General features: G+C 41.0%; 1 protein-coding gene across 1 annotated transcript in view; it reads left to right on the top strand.

Annotated features, from left to right (window-relative positions):
- The window catches only part of GALNTL6 (polypeptide N-acetylgalactosaminyltransferase like 6), a 410,819-nt gene extending 398,284 nt beyond the window's left edge, over positions 1-12,535 (top strand). The window contains exon 9 of the mRNA XM_056554430.1: positions 11,605-12,535. Within this exon, the coding sequence (XP_056410405.1) occupies positions 11,605-11,772 (168 nt within the window). The 3' untranslated portion in view covers positions 11,773-12,535. The remainder of the gene's footprint in view (positions 1-11,604) is intronic.
- Positions 12,536-19,656: the final 7,121 nt, after the last annotated feature.

The following is a 19,656-nucleotide window of genomic DNA, read 5'->3' as shown; positions in this document are numbered from 1 at the left end:
AGTATCTTACCCTATGTCCAATTTAGAAAGATTATAAGATATGAAAGATTGTCTTCTAATGTCTGGCATGCATTTAGAATCATGCTCCTATTTTATTCATCATGCTACATCTCAAAATCATAAAATAGAAGCATAAAAATGAATTGTAATTAGTCTCAAGGATGTAGTAAAACCTGTGTCAGAGAATGATTAGCGCTCAAAATAATATGCTGATGCTTCTTAAAATGTCATTAGCAACGCCATTTAATCCTTAAGGCTGCTTGAAAACCATAAATAGACTCCTTAATAATTTATCTGCTAAGACAGTCTAATGTAGTTAAAGATTATGCATCTGCTACTTATCTGTCAATGTTTCCCTAGATTTGGAAACCTTGCCATCATACTAAAACAGTGTAAATACATGGATGACTTTATTAGCTGGAGCTTATACAGACAAGGAGTTTATTATGAAATGTATATGAGTTGCAAAATTAAATATAGTTATGCATGCATTTTGTACAAATCTGTCATATGATGTCCATACCTACTATGTAGTAAATTGTCTCCACATTCTGCCATATATACTTCATTAAGTGCCATATTTGTTGTTATACTTGATTCAAGCAATGTTTCTAGAGGGTGATATCGCCAAATGAGTATGCCGCATTTTTTCTGTATGGAGACCAATTGAAAAAATTAAATAAGGGGTATGTGGAGGAACAATGACGCCTCCATGTACCTCAAAGAGAGCTCTGTTAGGACGGTACAAAACTAAGCAATACTATGATGTGATGTGGAACCTTTTGGTAGTGATCCACTATGAGTAACATTACAAGGTCTGATACAACATTTTCATTAACTTTTCGGTTGTCAAGAATAATTGCCTTGTCTGGTTTTTAATCAATAAACAAATAAAAAAAATATACTGCCTCAATGCTTTCAGGACTCCGTAATTAAAGACATTTTTAGTTTTATGTAAGTAAATCTGATTCATTGTACAAGGAAAAGTTCTATGGGGGGGATTCATCAATCTATATAGAGTCATTTTAAGTGTATTTTCTTGCGCAAAATTGTGCGCAATATTTTCTGCGTTCTCCTTGTGCGTCTTTTTTGGTGGAACTTTTTCAGAAGATGTCACCCTTCGGGTGTACCGTAGAGCCCTTTTTCATATAGACATGGATTTATCAACTGCATTTTTTTTTGGGACGCACAAAAAGAACGCAAGTGTAATTTTTTTGCGCAAATATACACCACCTCGGAGGACACGTGCCAAAGTGTCTATTTTCACACAGTAAGGACTGCAACTCCCATCATGGACAGACTCTGCCCATGATAGGAGTAGTAGTCCAGGGGCTGAGGTGCAGATCGCAGCAGGTCATTATCCAGAGACCCGCTGCGATCTGCATTTATTAACTGTAAAAGCCAGCGGTACATGCGGCAACACTGTGCTGCCACCGGCTCTTGTATATTGTACACTGTCATAATTCATAATCCCCGCCGCTGGGATACAGGAGCTCTGATTGGTCAATAGCTATCCACCAATCAGAGCTCCCCTCTCCCGGCGGGGATTATGAATTATAAAAGCTGTATATAGGAGCCAGCGGCAGCGCAGTGTAGCTGCATGTGTCGGGAGCTTGTATAGTTAATAAATGCGGATCGCAGGAGAGTGAACTGTAGTGATCTGCCCTTGGACTACTACTCCTATCATGGGAAAGAGTCTGTCAATGATGGGAGTAGTTGTAGTACCACAGCGCTGCTGAGGAATAGCACTAGCACATCCCCCTGCTGTGGGACTTTTAAGACTACTCCTCCCATCATGGACAAACTGTCCATGATGGGAGTTGTAGTCCAGGGGCTGAGGTGCAGATCGCACCAGGTCATTCTGCAGAGACCTGGGTCATTCTGCAGAGATCCGCATGAAAGTTAACAAGCCGGGTGGTACATGCGGCTACATCGTGCTGCCCGCGGCTTCTATATACACTGACATAATTCATAATCCCCGCCGGGAGAGAAGAGCTCTGATTGGTCAATAGCTATTCTCCAATCAGAGCTCCCGTCTCCCGGCGTGGATTATGAATTATGTCAGTGTATAAAGAAGCCGCGGGCAGCGCGATGTAGCCGCATGTACCGCCCGGCTTGTTAACTTACATGCGGATCGCAGCAGATCATTCTCTGAAGATCCGCTGCGATCCGCATTTATTAACTATACAAAGCGGCGGTACATGCGTCTACATTGCGGCTTCTATATACAGCTGTCATAATTCATAATCGCCGCCTCCGGAACACGGGAGCTCTGATTGGAGAACAGCTATTGACCAATCAGTGTATATAGAAGCCGTGGGCAGCGCGATGTAGGCGCATGTACCACCCAGCTTGTTAACCTACATGCGGATCGCAGCGGGTCTCTGCAGAATGACCTGGTGCGATCTGCACCTCAGCCCCTGGACTACAACTCCCCTCATGGACAGAGTCTGTCCCATGATGGGAGTAGTTGTAGTACCGCAGCGCTGCTGAGGGATGGCACTAGCACATCCCCCAGCTGCCAGACTTTTAGGACTACTACTCCCATCACGGACAGACTCTGCCCATAATGGGAGTTATAGTCCAGGGGCTGAGGTGCAGATCGCACCGGGTCATTCTGCAGAGACCCGCTGCAATCCGCATTTATTAGGATAACAAGCCGGGCGGTACCTGCGTCTACAATGCACTGCCCGCCGACTTCTATATACACTGTAATAATTCATAATCCCCGCTGCTGGGAGAGGGGAGCTCTGATTGGTCAATAACTATTCTCCAATCAGAGCTCCCGTGTTCCAGCGGAGATTATGAACTATGTCAGTGTATATAGGAGCGTAGTGTAGCTGTATGTGAGGTGAAAAATTCACGGGTTTGAATTTTTCACCTCTCTCTGCTTTTTAACTTAAATGCGGATCGCATCAGAGGATTCTCTGAAGATCTGTTGCGATCCGCATTTATTAACTAAATTAACGGCCTTACATGCCTCTACATTGCGCTCCCCGACGGCTCCTATATACACTGTCAAAATTCATAATCGCCGCCGGAACACGGGAGCTCTGATTGGTGTATAGCTATTGACCAATCAGAGCTTCCATGTCCCGGCGGGGATTATGAATTATTACAATGTATATACAAGTCAGCGGGCAGCGCGATGTAGCCGCATATACCGCCTGGCTTGTTAACGTAAATGCTGATTGCAGCGGGTCTCTGCAGAATGACCCGGTGCAATCTGCACCTCAGCCCCTGGACTACAACTCCCATCATGGGCAGAGTTTGTCCATGATGGGAGTAGTAGTCCTAAAAGTCCCGCAGCCGGGGGATGTGCAAGTGACATCCCTCAGCAGCGCTGCGGTACTACAACTACTCCCATCATGGGACAGACTCTGTCCCATGATAGGAGTAGTAATCCAAGGGAAGAGAGACAGATCTCTGTTCACATTATGCATTTTACATAATGGGAACAGAGCCTTTCTGGCAGTGTGTTCCCAAACAGGGAGACTCCAGCTGTTGGTTAACTACAGCCCCCATGATGGAAGTTGTAGTTTAGCAACAATTGCAGGCTCCCTGTTTAGGAACACACTGCATTATGTGCGCTCTTCCCAGGGGAGAGCAAAAAAAAAAAAAAAGTATTAATCCATATTTCTTGTTTGTTTTTTTCTTCTCATTTCAGATACCTGAATGCGGAGGGCTACGTCAGATTTGGTGGACTGCAACGATGACCAGCGTTTTTTTTTTTTTAATTCAATAAAATGGTTAATGAGGGCAGTGGGGGAGTGTTTTTTTTAAATAAATTTTTTTTTCAATATGTCTTGTTTTTTATAATTGAATTTTCAGGGTTAGTAGTGGAAGCCGTCTTATAGACGGAATCCATTACTAAGCCAGGGCTTAGTGTTAGCACCAAAATCAGCTAGCGCAAACCCCCAATTATTACCCTGGTACCCACCACCACAGGGATGCCAGGAAGAGCCGGTACCAACAGGCCCGGAGCGTCAAAAATGGCGCACCTGGGCCTAGGTGGTAACAGGCTGGCGATATTTAGACAGGGAGGGCCAGTAACAATGGTCTATACCCACCCTGGTAATGTCAGGCTGTTGCTGCTTGGTTGGTATCTGGCTGATACTGAAAATAGGGGGAACCCTATGCGTTTTTTTTTTGTTTTTTTTTTATAAATAAAGAAAAGTGTGGTTCCCTAATTTTTTCAGTATCAGCCAGATACCAACCAAGCAGCAACAGCCTGACGTTACCAGGGTGTGCGACCATTGTTACTGGCCCTCCCCAGCCTAAATAATGCCAGCCTGTTACCGCCTAGGCCCAGGAGAGCCATTTTTGATGCTCTGGCCCTGTTGGTACCAGCTCTTACTGAAACCCCTGTGGCGGTGGGTACCGGGGTAATAATTGGGGGTTAACACTAGCTGTTTTGGGGGCTAATGCTAAGTCCCGGCCTAGTAATAGATTATGTCTACAAGACACCTTCCACTACTAATCCTGAAAATTCAATTACAAAAAAACACAACACATTGAAAAAATGTTTTATTAAAAAAAACACTCCCTCACAGCTCTCGTTAACCCTTTTATTGACATTTAAAAAAAATGCTGTTCATCGTCGCAATCCACAAAATCTGATATAGTCCTCCGCATTCACGTATCTAAATTTTGAAGAAAAAAAAAAGTTTAGTACATTTTTTGGTTTTTACACACCAGCAAAAATGCAAGAAAAAAAACACAAGAAAAACTGACCAAACGCAGGAAAAAGCTGGGACAGTTTTTCTGGCGTTTTTTTTATGATGGACAAAAAACCCCAATGGAATCCTGGCCTCAACGCTATAGAACAAAATCCCTACGTCCACTTTTCCTGTGAGATAGAGAAGGAGTGTACGGTAGAGTGAGGGGGGGCGTTTCTATATTTGCACAAGATTTATCAAAGGACGTGCACAGCCTTAGTAAATTCTGAGCAAGAGTGTAAATTAGACAAGAAGTGTAAAGGGCAGAACTGTGTCTACAATAGACACATATTGATGAATCCCCCCATTGAGTTTTACATATATAGATATGGCTTCTGTTGGCCTCCATTGAAATCATTGTGTAATAGGCTAGACAAAAAGGGTCTCTGATACATAGGGCCAGATTAAGGCTGCCTGGAAGACGGAGCACTTCATTATGATGGGGCCTTACCCCCCCCCTGCTGCTGCTCATCATTCCCCCCCCCCCCTGCTCATCATTCCCCCCCTGCTCATCCTTACCCCCCCTGCTCCTGCTCATCATTACCCCCCTGCTCATCATTACCCCCCTACTCATCATTCCCCCCTGCTCATCATTCCCCCCTGCTCATCATTCCCCCCCTGCTCATCATTTCCCCCCTGCTCCTCATTACCCCCCCCTGCTCCTCATTACCCCCCCCCCGCGCCTCATTACCCCCCTGCTCCTCATTACCCCCTGCTTGTCATTACCCCCTGCTTGTCATTACCCCCCTCTGCCTCATCATCCTCCCCCACTCATCCTCCCCTGCTTATTGCTCCCCACTCCTCCTGCTTTTTCTATTTTTCATATTTACTTACCTGGACGCGCTCGGCAGGCTCAGGTAGCGTCGTGTCTCGTGGGCTGTGAAGAGTTACGTCTCCTGCGGCTCCTCTGCACGACGTCACTCGTCATTTCCTGCAGCGCTGGGGTGTAATGAAGAAAACTGTGCCCTGTATCGGCGCGGCTGCCGGAAATGAGGAGTGACGTCCCGGACACTGTGCAGAGGAGCCGCAGGAGACGTCACTCGTCACAGCCCACATGACCCGACACGTCACCTGAGCCTGCCAAGCGCGGCCAGGTAAGGAAATATGAAATATAGAAAAAGCAGGAGGAGTCCGGGGCGGGCCCACAGCAGCCGCCGCTGGTCACTGTTTTAAAGTGGCTGTGGCCGGGCTGTCGGGGGCCCCGATCCACTACTAAGTAGCCCGCAGGGATGTCCCGAATGTGACGGGGCCCCCGGCACGGGGCACGGAGCAGGTGCTCCATGAGCACCAATGATGATCCGGCCCTGCTGATACAGGGTAAACTTTAAAGTCGTAGGGAGGGAAAAAATTAAACCAACATTTCTGTATGATGCAATATAGCAATCTAAACATATCATCAACATTTAGGTGGTAAAATCTATAAGAGATACAGACACTTGAAAATTGCAGTGGGAATTGGTATGCTATTTATCTTCAGATTAAAACAGAATGTAATGCATTTTAACTGCTTCATAATCATATCCAATTACTGAAGAAGTATTTACATTGTTATTACAAGGCCACATTATGATAGCCAAGTGATGTGGTGGGAACATTAGCAATCCACATTAAAATGTTTATGATAGTTTCCAGTCTTCCAGACATCTCATTTTTTGAGAATTTTTTTTATATGGCATGGATAATATGAGCACAATCTAAATTGACCTGGTGCATAAAGACATTAACATAATTAGGGACACATATCAATAAGGTCATGCGGTGCTGAATTGGCAAGTTAGCAAAAATAATGCAAATTGAGCTAAATTTATCAAAATATGAACAGTGAAGGGAATATATAAAATGATTAACAACAGCCAGCGCTGCAATCAGCAGCCTGCACTCACCATTAATGACCAACATCAACAAATAGGCTGGTGTTGGTAACCTAACACCTTAAATGCTGCTATCAATATCAATAATGACAAAATGACTGCTGCTGGGGGTTTCTGATAACTGAAATCTCTCAGTAGCAAAATAAGCATATAACATTTAACATTCTTTACTGTCAAATATCTGTTTTAAAGAAAAAAAATTAAATGAAAACATTTACATTTAAAGGGGTACTCCACAGCTAAGACATCTTATCCCCTATCCAAAGGCTTGGATTGAGGGGGCGGTGCGTGACATCACAAGGGGCAGGGCTGTGATGTCACAATGCTCTGGCCCCCGTGATTGCCAGTAATCAGACCCGGAGCAAACATGCTCCGGGGACTGACTATAACGGGGTGCTGCGTGCAAGATCACAGGGGTCCCAGCAGCAGGCCCCTGCGATCAGGCATCTTATCCAAAAGATAGGGGATAAGATGTTTTAGCGCCGGAGTACCCCTTTAATAATCCCCTAGCTAGCTGCACATCTATCCTACCATCGAAGCGGGGCGCAGTTTGTGGCCCAACCATGGGCCGTGTTTTTTTACCATTTTGTGACCGTCTTTATTAATAATGTTATCTAGCTTTTTTCTTTTCCTTTTTTTTTTATTTATGTTTTTGTTTATGGATATAATATGCTGTTTGAGTTGTCTGCTGACATGCAGTGATGTGCACTGATGTGGTGAAGGTATACCACAATGGGGCAATAGTTATATCCTAGCGATTGCTGCATCATTCTATCTATATTCACACTACATGTATTTACAGCTACACTATTTGTACTTAACATATTTAAAGGGATACTCTGCCCCTAGACATCTTATCCCCTATCCAAAAGATAGGGGATAAGATTTCAGATCGCCGGCGTCCCGCCGCTGGGGACCCCTGAGATCTCGGCTGCGGCACCCTGCTATCATTACTGCACAGAGCAGACTCGCTCTGTGCTTAATGACCAGGGATACAGGGACCGGAGCATTGTGATGTCACTGCTCCACCCCGAGGGGGCGGAGTCGTGATGTAACGATGCTCCGGACCCTATATTGCCCGTCATTACGCACAGAGCGAGTCTGCTCTGTGCAGTAATGATAGCGGGGTGCCGCAGCCGAGATCCAGGTGGTCCCCAGCGGTGGGACCCCGGCGATCCTTTGGATAGGGGATAAGATGTCTAGGGGTGGAGGACCCCTTTAATCCGATTGTGGATATAAGATTTGCCTTTAAGTATTTGTGTATAATCCAGGATTTGTGTCCCCTGAGGATCCTGTACAGAATATTACGGGTGAAACACGTTGGGACTAGAGTACACAATTATTCTTCCTCTTTCCTATCAGAGGTTCATGATAAACTTTTTTCCGGTGCTGTCTTTTGATTTTGATTATTGTCTTCTCATTGAGAAATTGTGGTCACATTAATATTTAGTATTTATATTAATATCTAGAGTATTTATTAAGGGATTATTAAATGTTAAGTTTTTTTATAAGTTTTGTTACTGTAAAATTCCTGTCATTTGCAAAAACGTGCCCTTGGTATCTCTCTATTTTTGCATACTGTGGTTCTTTCTGGTAAATGATTGTGGGTGCCTATCAGTAAATATAGCCTCCTTGCCAGCCATGCCGTCTCTGCCTTCAGGCATACTAAAGTAACAGAGTGCCGATTTAACTGATCAATGCTATGCTTTAGCAATCCAATGAATAATACATTGTTTTTAAAAATATATAAAAGCCCCTCCCCTTATAAAAATTCAGATCATCCCATTTGTAAAAGCATATTTGGTATGATCGTATTAGGAACTGTCCAAACTATTGAAATAAAATGTTTATGCTGATCTCCAGAATTGTAGATTTTTGGTCACATTATATATCAGAAAAAAGTGATAAAATATATAGATCACAATTAAAAAATTAGCCCTCACACATTTCCCACCCATCTAACTATACAGGTAAAAGTGCAGATAGCCAACTAAATAGTTAAATCCCTCTTTTTTGAGACTAGAGGGGTACTGTATAGCAACAGAATAAAAACTGTGTTGGATCAGTGCACTAGAGGCTTACAAAGATTAGTGCATTTTTTTTTTATATAAATCCTCTCAATCTGTAAAACCAAACAACACGAAAGTGCACTGAGCAAAAAAGAAAAAGTGATAAAGCTTTTTTTGTGGCATTTTACTTTTTTGGCCTATGAATTCTACAGCCATATGTAAGCTAGATTTAAATGGAAGGAAACATTAAATATGTTTTTACAGAAATTGTTTTCATGGGACTTGTGTGTGTTTTTGGCCTCAGTGACAGCTTTTTGGTGCTATTTAAATTTTGGTTGATAACTGTCATTTTATATCATTTGTCCTTTTGTATTCTATTTATTTACTTTTATTTCTCTTAAGCATTGGAGACATAATGTTGAAAAGTAAGACTAGGTTCACATATATCAGTTGTCTGGCATAGTTTCCCTCTGGCGTACACTGGAGGGAAACTGATGCTAGAACTGATTCCTTTCATTTCAATAGGACAGCTCACAATCATCCAGCATCCCAATTTTAATGCCGGATGATTGGAAACGCTTGACAGCACCAGACAGGGGAGCGCAGCTTGCTGCGTTCCCCTGTCTGGTGCCAGAAACAATGGACGCTGGATGCCATACAACTGATGACAACTGGTGCATGTTGTCATCAGTTGCGGCATCAGTTGAATCAATTTTTATTATCAGTTCACCTATGCTAGATGCCGGACAAATGTGAACCCAGCCTAACAAATTCAAGTTGGAAATTGTTAGGTGCTGTAATATTAACCCCTTAATGACCACGGACGTAAATGTACGTCCTGGTTTGGCGGGACTTCGCTCACCAGGACGTACATTTACGTCCTGTGTATGACCGCGAGCATCGGAACGGTGCTCGCATCATACACGGCAGGTTTTGGCTGCTAGTAGCCGGGGACCTGCCGGTAATGGCCGACATCCGTGATCGTGCGGATGTCCCCCATTAACCCCTCAGATGCAGTGATCAATACAGATCACGGCATCTGTGGCAGTGCGGTACTTGGAATGAATGATCGGATCGCACGCAGCGCTGCCGTAGTGATCTGATCATCCAGCATGGCGGCCGGAGGTCCCCTCACCTTGCTCCGGCCGTCTCCCTGGATCACTGATAATACTGATCAGTGCTATGTCCTATACATAGCACTGAACAGTATTAGCAATCAAATTTCTATGAATAGTCCCCTATGGGGACATAAAAAGTATAAAATAAAAGTTGAAAAAAGTAAAAATAAAAAGTTTTAAAAAAGTGAAAAATCCCCTCCACCAATAAAAATGAAAATTGTCAGTTTTTCCCATTTTACCCCCAAAAAGCGTGCATAAATGTCCGTTATATCAAAATATAATGTTAATTATCCTGTACGGTGAATGGCGTAAACGTAAAAAATAAAAAATAAAGTCTAAAAATGCTGCTTTTTTGTCACATTTTATTTAAAAAACGTTTTTATAAAAAATGATCTAAAAGTTTTATATAGGCAAATGTGGTATCGATAAAAAGTACAGATGACGGCACAAAAAATGAGCCCTCATACCATCCTATATATGGGAAAATGAAAGTTATAGGTGGTCAAAATAGGGCGATTTTAGATTACTGATTTTGTACAAAAAGTTTTAGATTTTTTTTAAGCGGTACAAAAATATAAAAGTATCTAGCCATGGATATAATTTTAATCGTATTGACCCACAGAATAAAGAACACATATCATTTTTATCGTAAAGTGTATAGTGTGAAAACAAAACCCTCCAAAATGTGCAAAATTGTGTTTTCATTTAAATGTCCTCCCTAAAATTTTTTTTTTTTTGGGTTCGCCGTACATTTTATGGTAAAATGAGAGGTTTCATTACAAAATACAATTGGTCAAGCAAAAAAACAAGCCCTTATATGGGTCCGTAGATGGAAATATAAAGGAGTTATGGATTTTAGAAGGCGAGGAGGAAAAAACAAAAACGCAAAAATAAAATTGGCCTGGTCCTTAAGGTTAAAATGGGCTCGGTTCTTAAGGGGTTAGCAGTTTAATGAAATGAAGGGAAATGGTCATGCATAGCCTCATAGCTGTATAGTTAAAAAAATATTTGTGGTTCAGATTTTATTAATACCAACTAAAATATTCTTTTGTCTTCTGAGATATATTTTTGCAGAAATTGTTTTTATGGGACATGTTTTTTGTGTTTTTGGCCTCAGTGGCAGCTTGTTGCTATTTAAATTTTGGTTGATAACTGTCATTTTATGTGTACTTTGTATTCTTTTTATTTACTTTGATTTCTCTTAAGCATTGGAGACATGATGTTTATAAGTAATAAATTAAAGTTGGACATTTTTAGGTGCTGTAAAATTAGTAGTTTAAAGGGGTACTCCGTTTTATTTTTTTAAATCAACTGGTGCCAGAAAGTTAAACAGATTTGTAAATTACTTCTATTAAAAAATCTTAATTCTTCCTGTACTTATTAGCTGCTGAATACTACAGTGGAAATTATTTTCCGTTTGAAACACAGAGCTCTCTGCTGACATCATGAGCACAGTGCTCTCTGCTGACATCTCTGTCCATTTTAGGTACTGTCCAGAGTAAAAGGAAATCCCCATAGCAAACATATGCTGTTCTGGACAGTTCCTTAAAAGGAAAGAGATGTCAGCAGAGAGCACTGTGCTCATGATGTCAGCAGACAGTTTAAAAAAAAAATTCTGCTGTAGTATTCAGCAGCTAATAAGTACAGGCAGGATTAAGATTTTTTAATAGAAGTAATTTACAAATCTTTTTCCAGCGCCAGTTGATCACTTTCTGGCACCAGTTGATTTAAAAAAAAAAAAAAAGTTTTTCACCGGAGTACCCCTTTAATGAAATGAAGGGAAAAGGTCATGTATAGCCTCATATAATTGAAAATTATATGTAACTGTTTTTTGTGCAGATTTGATTAATACCAACTAAAATATTCTTTTGTTTTCTTTTCTCTTTAGGATAAAACACTGTTTCATCCTGTTAGCAACAGCTGTGTGGATTGTAACCCGGCTGAGAAAAAACTGTTTATGAACCGATGTGACCCTCTGTCAGAGACGCAGCAGTGGATTTTTGAACACATTAACATGACAATACTACAGAAATTCAACATTTATAATAATTCTTAGAGATCAATAAAACTGTCAGAAACCACATACAGTGGACTATAATTGGACTACAAGAGTCAACTCTTTTGATTTCTGAGATGCCATCTCCTCTTTCTGAGGATATTATCGAAATATGCCACGCATAGGCAAGCACTACATGTCATCATATCCAAAGGACTTGGATAAAACTGAGAACGATGCAGCTGCTGAGAACTTAAATATAGACTTTCCTTGCTGGTTCAAGGGCAGAGATAACCTTTGGAATAATATTCTATGCTACCACAGTGAAATGCATTTTTAATCTTACTCAGGACACTTCCTGCTGTAGTGTATAGCTGTAAATGGCAAGTAGGGGTAATGATCTTCCGTTTTCTGTTTTTAAGTTTTTCTATTTATTTTTTTTGTTCCATTGGGGAGAGGTAGTCAGGAATGGACTGCATGATAAACCTGAGTCTTTTAAAACACCACGTTTGATAGGCTGTGGAAAGGCCAGTGGCTGAAATCCAAGATTTCTTTTTCTTAATATATTGAGGTTAACAGGTTTAACTCTCTTATATCTGCAAATGCTTTTGGAAAAAAAAACCCTATACCTCTCCCACCTGGTGATGATACCAGAGACTACGGAGACAATACACATGGAAGAAGGAATTTTATGTGTAGCATGAAATGGACAATAAGTAAATGAGTTATTTAATTTATCCTAAAAATCTGAAACCTTGTTTTCATTTTTTTCTCTTTTTTTATTGAAAAAAAAAATAGAATAAAATAATATTGTACAACTAAATGTGTTTATGATTTTTTTGTAGTGGGTAAGTAAGCAGAGTGATTTTTCTGCGAGTGTTCCAAGTAAACATAGAGTGTATAGCAGGCAACGCAATATGGTACAATAGTATTTAGAGATGAGTGAACCTCCGAAATTCGTTTTGACTACGAATTGGCAAATCGGATTGTCAGTTTCACTTTAAATCTAATTTTGCACAATTGCCCTTGCCTCAGATTTGTGCTGCCTTGATTCATTCATCTTCCATTTTGAATAATTAGTATTTAACAAAGATAGGGGAGATTTGTGGTTATTAATTTGTGTAGGCAGTTTTTATTTAAATGTAACCCCTTCACGGCGAGCGACGTACATGTACGGTGCCGCGAAGTGTCATTTGGCACGCGGCGACGTACATGTACGTCGCTGGGATCCGGGAGCGCCGCGTCACTGGTAGCGGTGATCGGGCCAGGATGACTGCTGTTATCTAACAGCAGGCATCCCGGTACATCGCCAAGGGGGGTCCTGAGACCCCCCCATGACTGCGATGGTTGCAAAACGCAGGTCAATTCAGACCTGCGAGCTGCGCGATTCCGGGTCATATGGGTCACTGGTGACCCGGTGACCCGGAAAATAAAAGGGATCGGGGGTGTCCGAGACACCCTCGATCCCCCTGAAGGGGTAAGAGTTTGGTGGCAGGGGTGCCACCCCTCCTATTCCTGCTATTGGTCGGCCGAGCGATAGACCGATAGCAGCCTGGCATTAACCCTTTAGACACCGAGTTTAAAGTTAATTGCAACATCTAAAGCTAAAGTAAAAGTCTCCCGGCAGCTCAGCGGAGCTGATCAGGACTATCGCAACAAAATTGCGATGTCCCGATCAGCTTACCGGATAATGGGTCCTTAAAGGGGTACTCCGGTGGAAAACTTTTCTTTTTAATCAACTGTTGTCAGAAAGTTAAACAGATTTGTAAGTTACTTCTATTAAAAAATCTTTATCCTTCCAGTACTTATTAATGGCTGTATACTACAGATGAAATGCTTTTCTTTTTGGATTTCTCTTCTGTCACAAGCACAGTACTCCCTGCTGACCTCTGCTGTCCATTTTAGGAACTGTCCAGAGTAGGAGAAAATCGCCATAGCAAACATATGCTGCTCTGGACAGTTCCTAAAATGTTCAAATATACTAGAAGATGTATGTCCGGCACCGCTAATATAGGAGACCGCAATCAGCGGCGTCAGTACGGCTGATGGTGTACCAATGTAACATGCATGTGACGATTCTCCAAGTGGAGGTGCAGAATTCCCAAAGATAGCAGTGAACAAATGTTGCACAATAAGAGAGGACGGAAAACGCACTCACCATTTGCTTGATCGGATGAAAAAGTCTTTATTGCAGCATGTACATCATAAAATCTTCTGAGACTTGCTTCAGGTGCAAACGTGCACAGGGAGCTGGAGATGGACACAGGCAGGGGGCGTGCAGGGGGCGGCAACTAGTTTCGCACACGTGGGCACTTCCTCTGGCTCGCACTGACACACTAGGTGTCTAGAGGAGGTACTTGTGGATCAAGAGAACCAAGTTCCCATGACAACATAAACAGGTGAGTGGAAAATAAAACAAATGTTTAACAACATTACCATATGTATATATCCATAAGAGAACTCAATTTACACAGTCATGAGAGGCAAAATTATGAGAGAAAGGCACCCATTTAGTTTTTTCCGCTAAGCCCCAGTGGTCCAATCGCATTCAAGCAAATTATCCACCGGGCTTCTTTCTTAAGTAAAACCTGGTGCCTGTCTTCTCCATTGGACAGGAAATTGATTCTTTCCAATCCTGCAAATTTTACACTGGTGGGATCCGCTCCGTGACAGGTGCGGATATGGGAGATAAACCGCGTAGCTCCTACACCAGTGCGAATAGAGCGCAAATGCTCTTTAACGCGCATCTGTAATTTTCTTATTGTCTTGCCTATATAATAGTATTTGCATGGACAAATTAAACAGTAGACAACGTAATTCGTTTGACACGTTATCAACTGGTTAACTATTATTTGAGTGTCTCCTAATCTGAACATGGTTTTAGCTAGATTTTGCCGGCAAATGTTACAATTGTGACATCTGTAATTGCCTGTAGGTGACATGTCAGTTAACCAGTTAGAGGGATGTGATTTGTTCTTAGCCTTGGTTTTAAAGGTTTTTAAAAGGTTACCTAGTGTTTTATTTCGTTTGTAGGTGATTATAGGGTTTTGATCTGCTAAATTTTTGAGTTCTTCGTCTTCTTGCAGTATATACCAATTCTTTCTTATGATGGTATTTATAGTGTTATTCATATTGGAGTTTTTGAATGCAAAGGTGAATCGGGGGATTTTATCACTCTCACTAGATGTATTTAATTTATTTTTACCTAGTAGTTCCTCTTTTGTTTTAGTTTGAATTTTAGTAAAAGCTTTATTAATTATTTTATCTGGATAGCCTCATGTCAATAGTCTCCCTGACAGATCCTGCGCCTCCTTTTGAAACAAATCTGGTCTGTTATTAATTTGTTTCAACCGGACAAACTGGCTGTATGGAATACTTTGTTTAATATGTGCAGGGTGGGAGCTGTCATAATGGAGAAGTGCGTTACGTGAGATGTTTTACGAAATGAGGTAGTTATTAATGTATTTTCCTGGATTATGATCTTTACATCTAGGAATTCCAGTTGTTGATCCCCAAATTGGGAAGTAAAAAACATGTTTTTGTCATTCACTGTATTAAGATAGTGAACAAAGTCAGAGAATTTGTCTCCACCTCCGTCCCAAATGACGAACATATTGTCTACAAATCTTAGAAAGCATGCTATATGACAAACAAAGGAATTCTTGGAGGTTAAGACAAATTCTCGTTCAAACATTGCTAAAAATACATTAGCAAAAATGCATGAAACAGGGGTCCCCATTGCAGTCCCCTGTTTTTGGATATACCAATCCTTATCAAATCTGAATGCATTGTTTGAGAGTACAAATTTCAGAGCTTCACAAAACAAATTTATGAAGCCGGCCAACTTATTGGTAGATTGGAGGTATTCCTCCATAGCCTGTATACCTGCATCATGGGGGATGCGGGTATACAGGCTTTCAACATCAATAGACGCAAGAGACAAACCCTCTCTCCACTCAAATTTCTCCAATTGGGTGATGAGGTTGCCCGTGTCTCAAAAAAAGGTAGGGAGCTCTTTAAGGACTGGTGACATTAGCCAATACAGATATCCTGACAAAGATTCAGTCACCAAGCCGATCCCCGATCTACAATCAGTCGCCCGGGGGGTCGGCTCAGTGATTTATGGATCTTTGGCAGGATATACCAATAGAGAAATTTAGGAGCCGGTGGAATTAGTTTCTCTGCAATTTTTCTGATAGGGTACCTTTTTCTGTATGTCTGTGTAGTAGTGATCTCAATCTTTCTTTGATTTTATGAGTAGGGTTAGTATTCAGTTTTTCATACACTGTCTGGTTATTCAATTGTTTTAGGGCTTCTGCGTAGTGGTCTGTTTGGTACCAGACGACGACGGCGCTTCCTTTGTCCGCCTTTGACACCAGGATATCATTATTATTCATGAGTTTCTTGAGTGCTGCATATTCACTCTTAGATAAATTAAATTGAGGTTCAGGATAGATAACCGCTTTGATATCTCTCAAGACACTTTTATGAAAAATGTCTAGAGGGCTGCCTGGTGTGAAAGGTGGGTTAAAGGTGGATTTATTGCCCTTAGTATAAGGTTTCTGGGTAACATCCTCACTGGTAGTGTTGCTCGCGAAAATTTGCAATGCAAATTTTATTTGCGAATTCACGAATATTTGCTAATATAGCACTATATATTCGTAATTACGAATATTCTTTTTTTTTTTAAATCACAGTAAACATCACAGTGATCACCTCTCTCTGCTTCCAGCTTGTGTGGTGTAAAGAAGGCTCTAATACTACTGTGTGAGACTGGCGTGCGAATTTTCGCTTATGCTAATTTTGGTTTATTCAAATTTTCGCATATGCGGAAATAAAACACGAATATTACGAATATGCGAATTTAGCGAATATATGACGAATATTTGTCCATATATTCGCAAAATATCGCGAATTCGAATATGGCCTATGCCGCTCAACACTACTCACTGGATGTTTCATTACAGATCGGTCCTGCTAACTCAGCTCGTGTTCGGGTAATATCTACTTCCTCTTGGGTGAATTCTTTAACTATAGAGAATCCAAATGGTCCTATCTTACATGGAGTATCACTTTCACATACTGCTGACATAGGTTTATTGTCGGTACAAACAACCTGAAATTTTTTTTTTGAGGTTAAACCTCCTAATAGCTCCAAAAAGATCAATCTCGAACACCTTATAGCTAAATTTTTCAGCAAGTTCAAAGTTTAGTCCTTTTTCTAGGGCTGATTTACAGGTACTTGACAATGGTATCTCAGTAAGATTCACTATGAGGGAGTTCAGATCTTCTATTATTGGTTCAATGTTACCGATTTCTTTCTTTTCACTCTCCATGGTGGATTGTATAGTTTCTTTTGTTCTTTTAAAAGTTCCTTTTTCGACCTCCTCGTCTGGTCTTGCATCTAAAAAATGAGCTCCTGTAGTTGTAATAGTGTTGCTTGTCGTTGGACCCTCTGACTCCCTTGAATCAGATTCTGTGGTCAGAAAGCCATTTGCATTCTTCTTCCTACGTGATTGGCCCTGATTCTTGTTCACATTGTGTTTTTTCTGATTGCGTTTTTTTGTTGAAAGTTGAAGAATCATTCTCTAGATTTTTTCTAGTCCAGTTAAAGTTGTTTTTTTCCTCAAAATCTTTTTTATCTCTCATGTATTTGTCGTGTTTCACTTCTCTTAGAGAGATTTGTAATTGTAAGATTTTTTTGTCCAGATTTTGTATGAATGAATTGTATTAAATTTCAAACAATCGGGTTCTAAGCTTGATTTTAGCTTTGCATAATTCCATAGGGATCTTTTCATATTCCTTTTGATTTTTTAATAGGATTAGGTCTTGCAATTTCAAGGAGTGTTCAATGTGAGCTTGATCCCAAGCCGCTACGAACTCCAAATCATTCTCAAACTGGGAAGGAGACTTGTAAACTCTAAGACCTATAGGAGTACGTTGAAAACATTTTTTTTTGTGAACCTCTGAAATTTGTACTCTCAAACAACGCATTCAGATTTGATAAGGATTGGTATATCTAAAAACAGGGGACCGCAATGGGGACCTCTGTTTCATGCGTTTATGCTAATGTATTTTTAGCAGTGTTTGAACAAGAATTCGTCTTCACCTCCAAGAATCCCTTTGTTCGTCATATAACATGATTTCTAAGATTTGTAGACGATATATTCATCATTTGGGACGGAGGTGAAGACGAATTCTCTGCCTTTGTTCACTATTTTAACACGGTGAATGACAAAAACATGTTTTTTACTTCCCAATTTGGGGATCAACACCCAGCTCCCACCCAGCTCCCACCCTGCACATATTAAACAAAGTATTCGATACAGCCAGTTTGTTCGGTTGAAACAAATTAATAACAGACCAGATTTGTTTCAAAAAGAGGTGCAGGATCTGTCAGGGAGACTATTGAGACGAGGTTATCCAGATAAAATAATTAATAAAGCTTTTACTAAAATTCAAACTAAAACAAGAGAGTAACTACTAGGTCAAAAGAAATTAAATCCATCTAGTGAGAGTGATAAAATCCCCCGATTCACCTTTGCATTCAAAAACTCAAGGAGCGGATCCCACCAGTGTAAAATTTGCAGGATTGGAAAGAATCAATATCCCGTCCAATGAAGAAGACAGGCACCAGGTTTTACTTAAGAAAGAAGCCCGGTGGATAATTCGCTTGAATGCGATTGTACCACTGAGGCTTGACAAAAAAAACTAAATGGGTGACTTTCTCTCATAATTTTGCCTCTCATGACTGTGTAAATTGAGTTCTCCTATGGATATATACATATAGTAATGTTTTTAAACGTTTGTTTTATTTTCCACTCACCTGTTTATGTTGTCATGGCAACTTGGTTCTCTTGATCCATAAGTACCTCCTCTAGATGCCTAGTGCATCAGTGCAAGCCAGATGAAGCGCCCAAGTGCGCGAAACTAGTTGCCGCCCCCTGCACGCCCCCTGCCTGTGTCCAGTTCCCTGTGCACGTTTGTACCTGAAGCCAGTGTCAGTAGATTTTATGATGTACATGCTGCAATAAAGACTTTTTCATCCGATCAAGCAAGTGGTGAGAGCGTTTTCCGTCCTTTCTCTATTGTGCCACAGTTCCTAAAATGGACAGCAGAGGTCAGCAGAGAGCACTGTGGTCATGACAGAAGAGAAATCCAAAAAGAAAAGAATTTCCTCTGTAGTATACAGCCCCTAAAATGTACAGGAAGGATCAAGATTTCTTAATAGAAGTAATTTACCAATCTGTTTAACTTTCTGGCACCAGTTGATTTAAAAAAAAAAAAAAAAAAAAAGCTGACCGCCGCTTCAAAAGCGAAAGTGAAAGTTTCCCGGCTAGTCAGTTTGGCTGTTCGGGACCGCCGCGGTGAAATCCCGGGTCCCGAACAGCTTACAGGACACTGGGAGGGCCCTTACCTGCCTACTCGGTGTCCGATCGACGAATGACTGCTCCGTGCCTGAGATCCAGGAAGGAGCAGTCAAGCGCCGATAACACTGATCACAAGCGTGTTAATACACGCCAGTGATCAGCATAGGAGATCAGTGTGTGCACTGTTATAGGTCCCTATGGGTCCCTATTTTCCTGCATGTAGGTATGATTTTTTCCAGAAGTACTACAAAATCAAACCTATATAAGTAGGGTATCGTTTTAACCGTATGGACCTACAGAATAATGATAAGATGTAATTTTTACTGAAATAGGCACTGCATAGAAACGGAAGCCCCCAAAAGTTACAAAATGTCATTTTTTCTTTGATTTTGTCGCACAATGATATTTGTTTCCATTTCACCGTGAATTTTTGGGTAAAATGACTAAAGTCACTGCAACGTAGAATTGGTGATGCTAACAATAAGCCATAATATGGATTTTTAGGTGGAAAATTGAGAGGGTTATGATTTTTAAAAGGTAAGGAGGAAAAAACTAAAGTGCAAAAACGGAATAA

The sequence above is a fragment of the Hyla sarda genome, chromosome 1 (genome assembly GCF_029499605.1).
Source record: "Hyla sarda isolate aHylSar1 chromosome 1, aHylSar1.hap1, whole genome shotgun sequence".
Taxonomy (NCBI): Eukaryota; Metazoa; Chordata; class Amphibia; order Anura; family Hylidae; genus Hyla; species Hyla sarda.
This window is presented reverse-complemented; position numbering and strand designations above follow the sequence as displayed.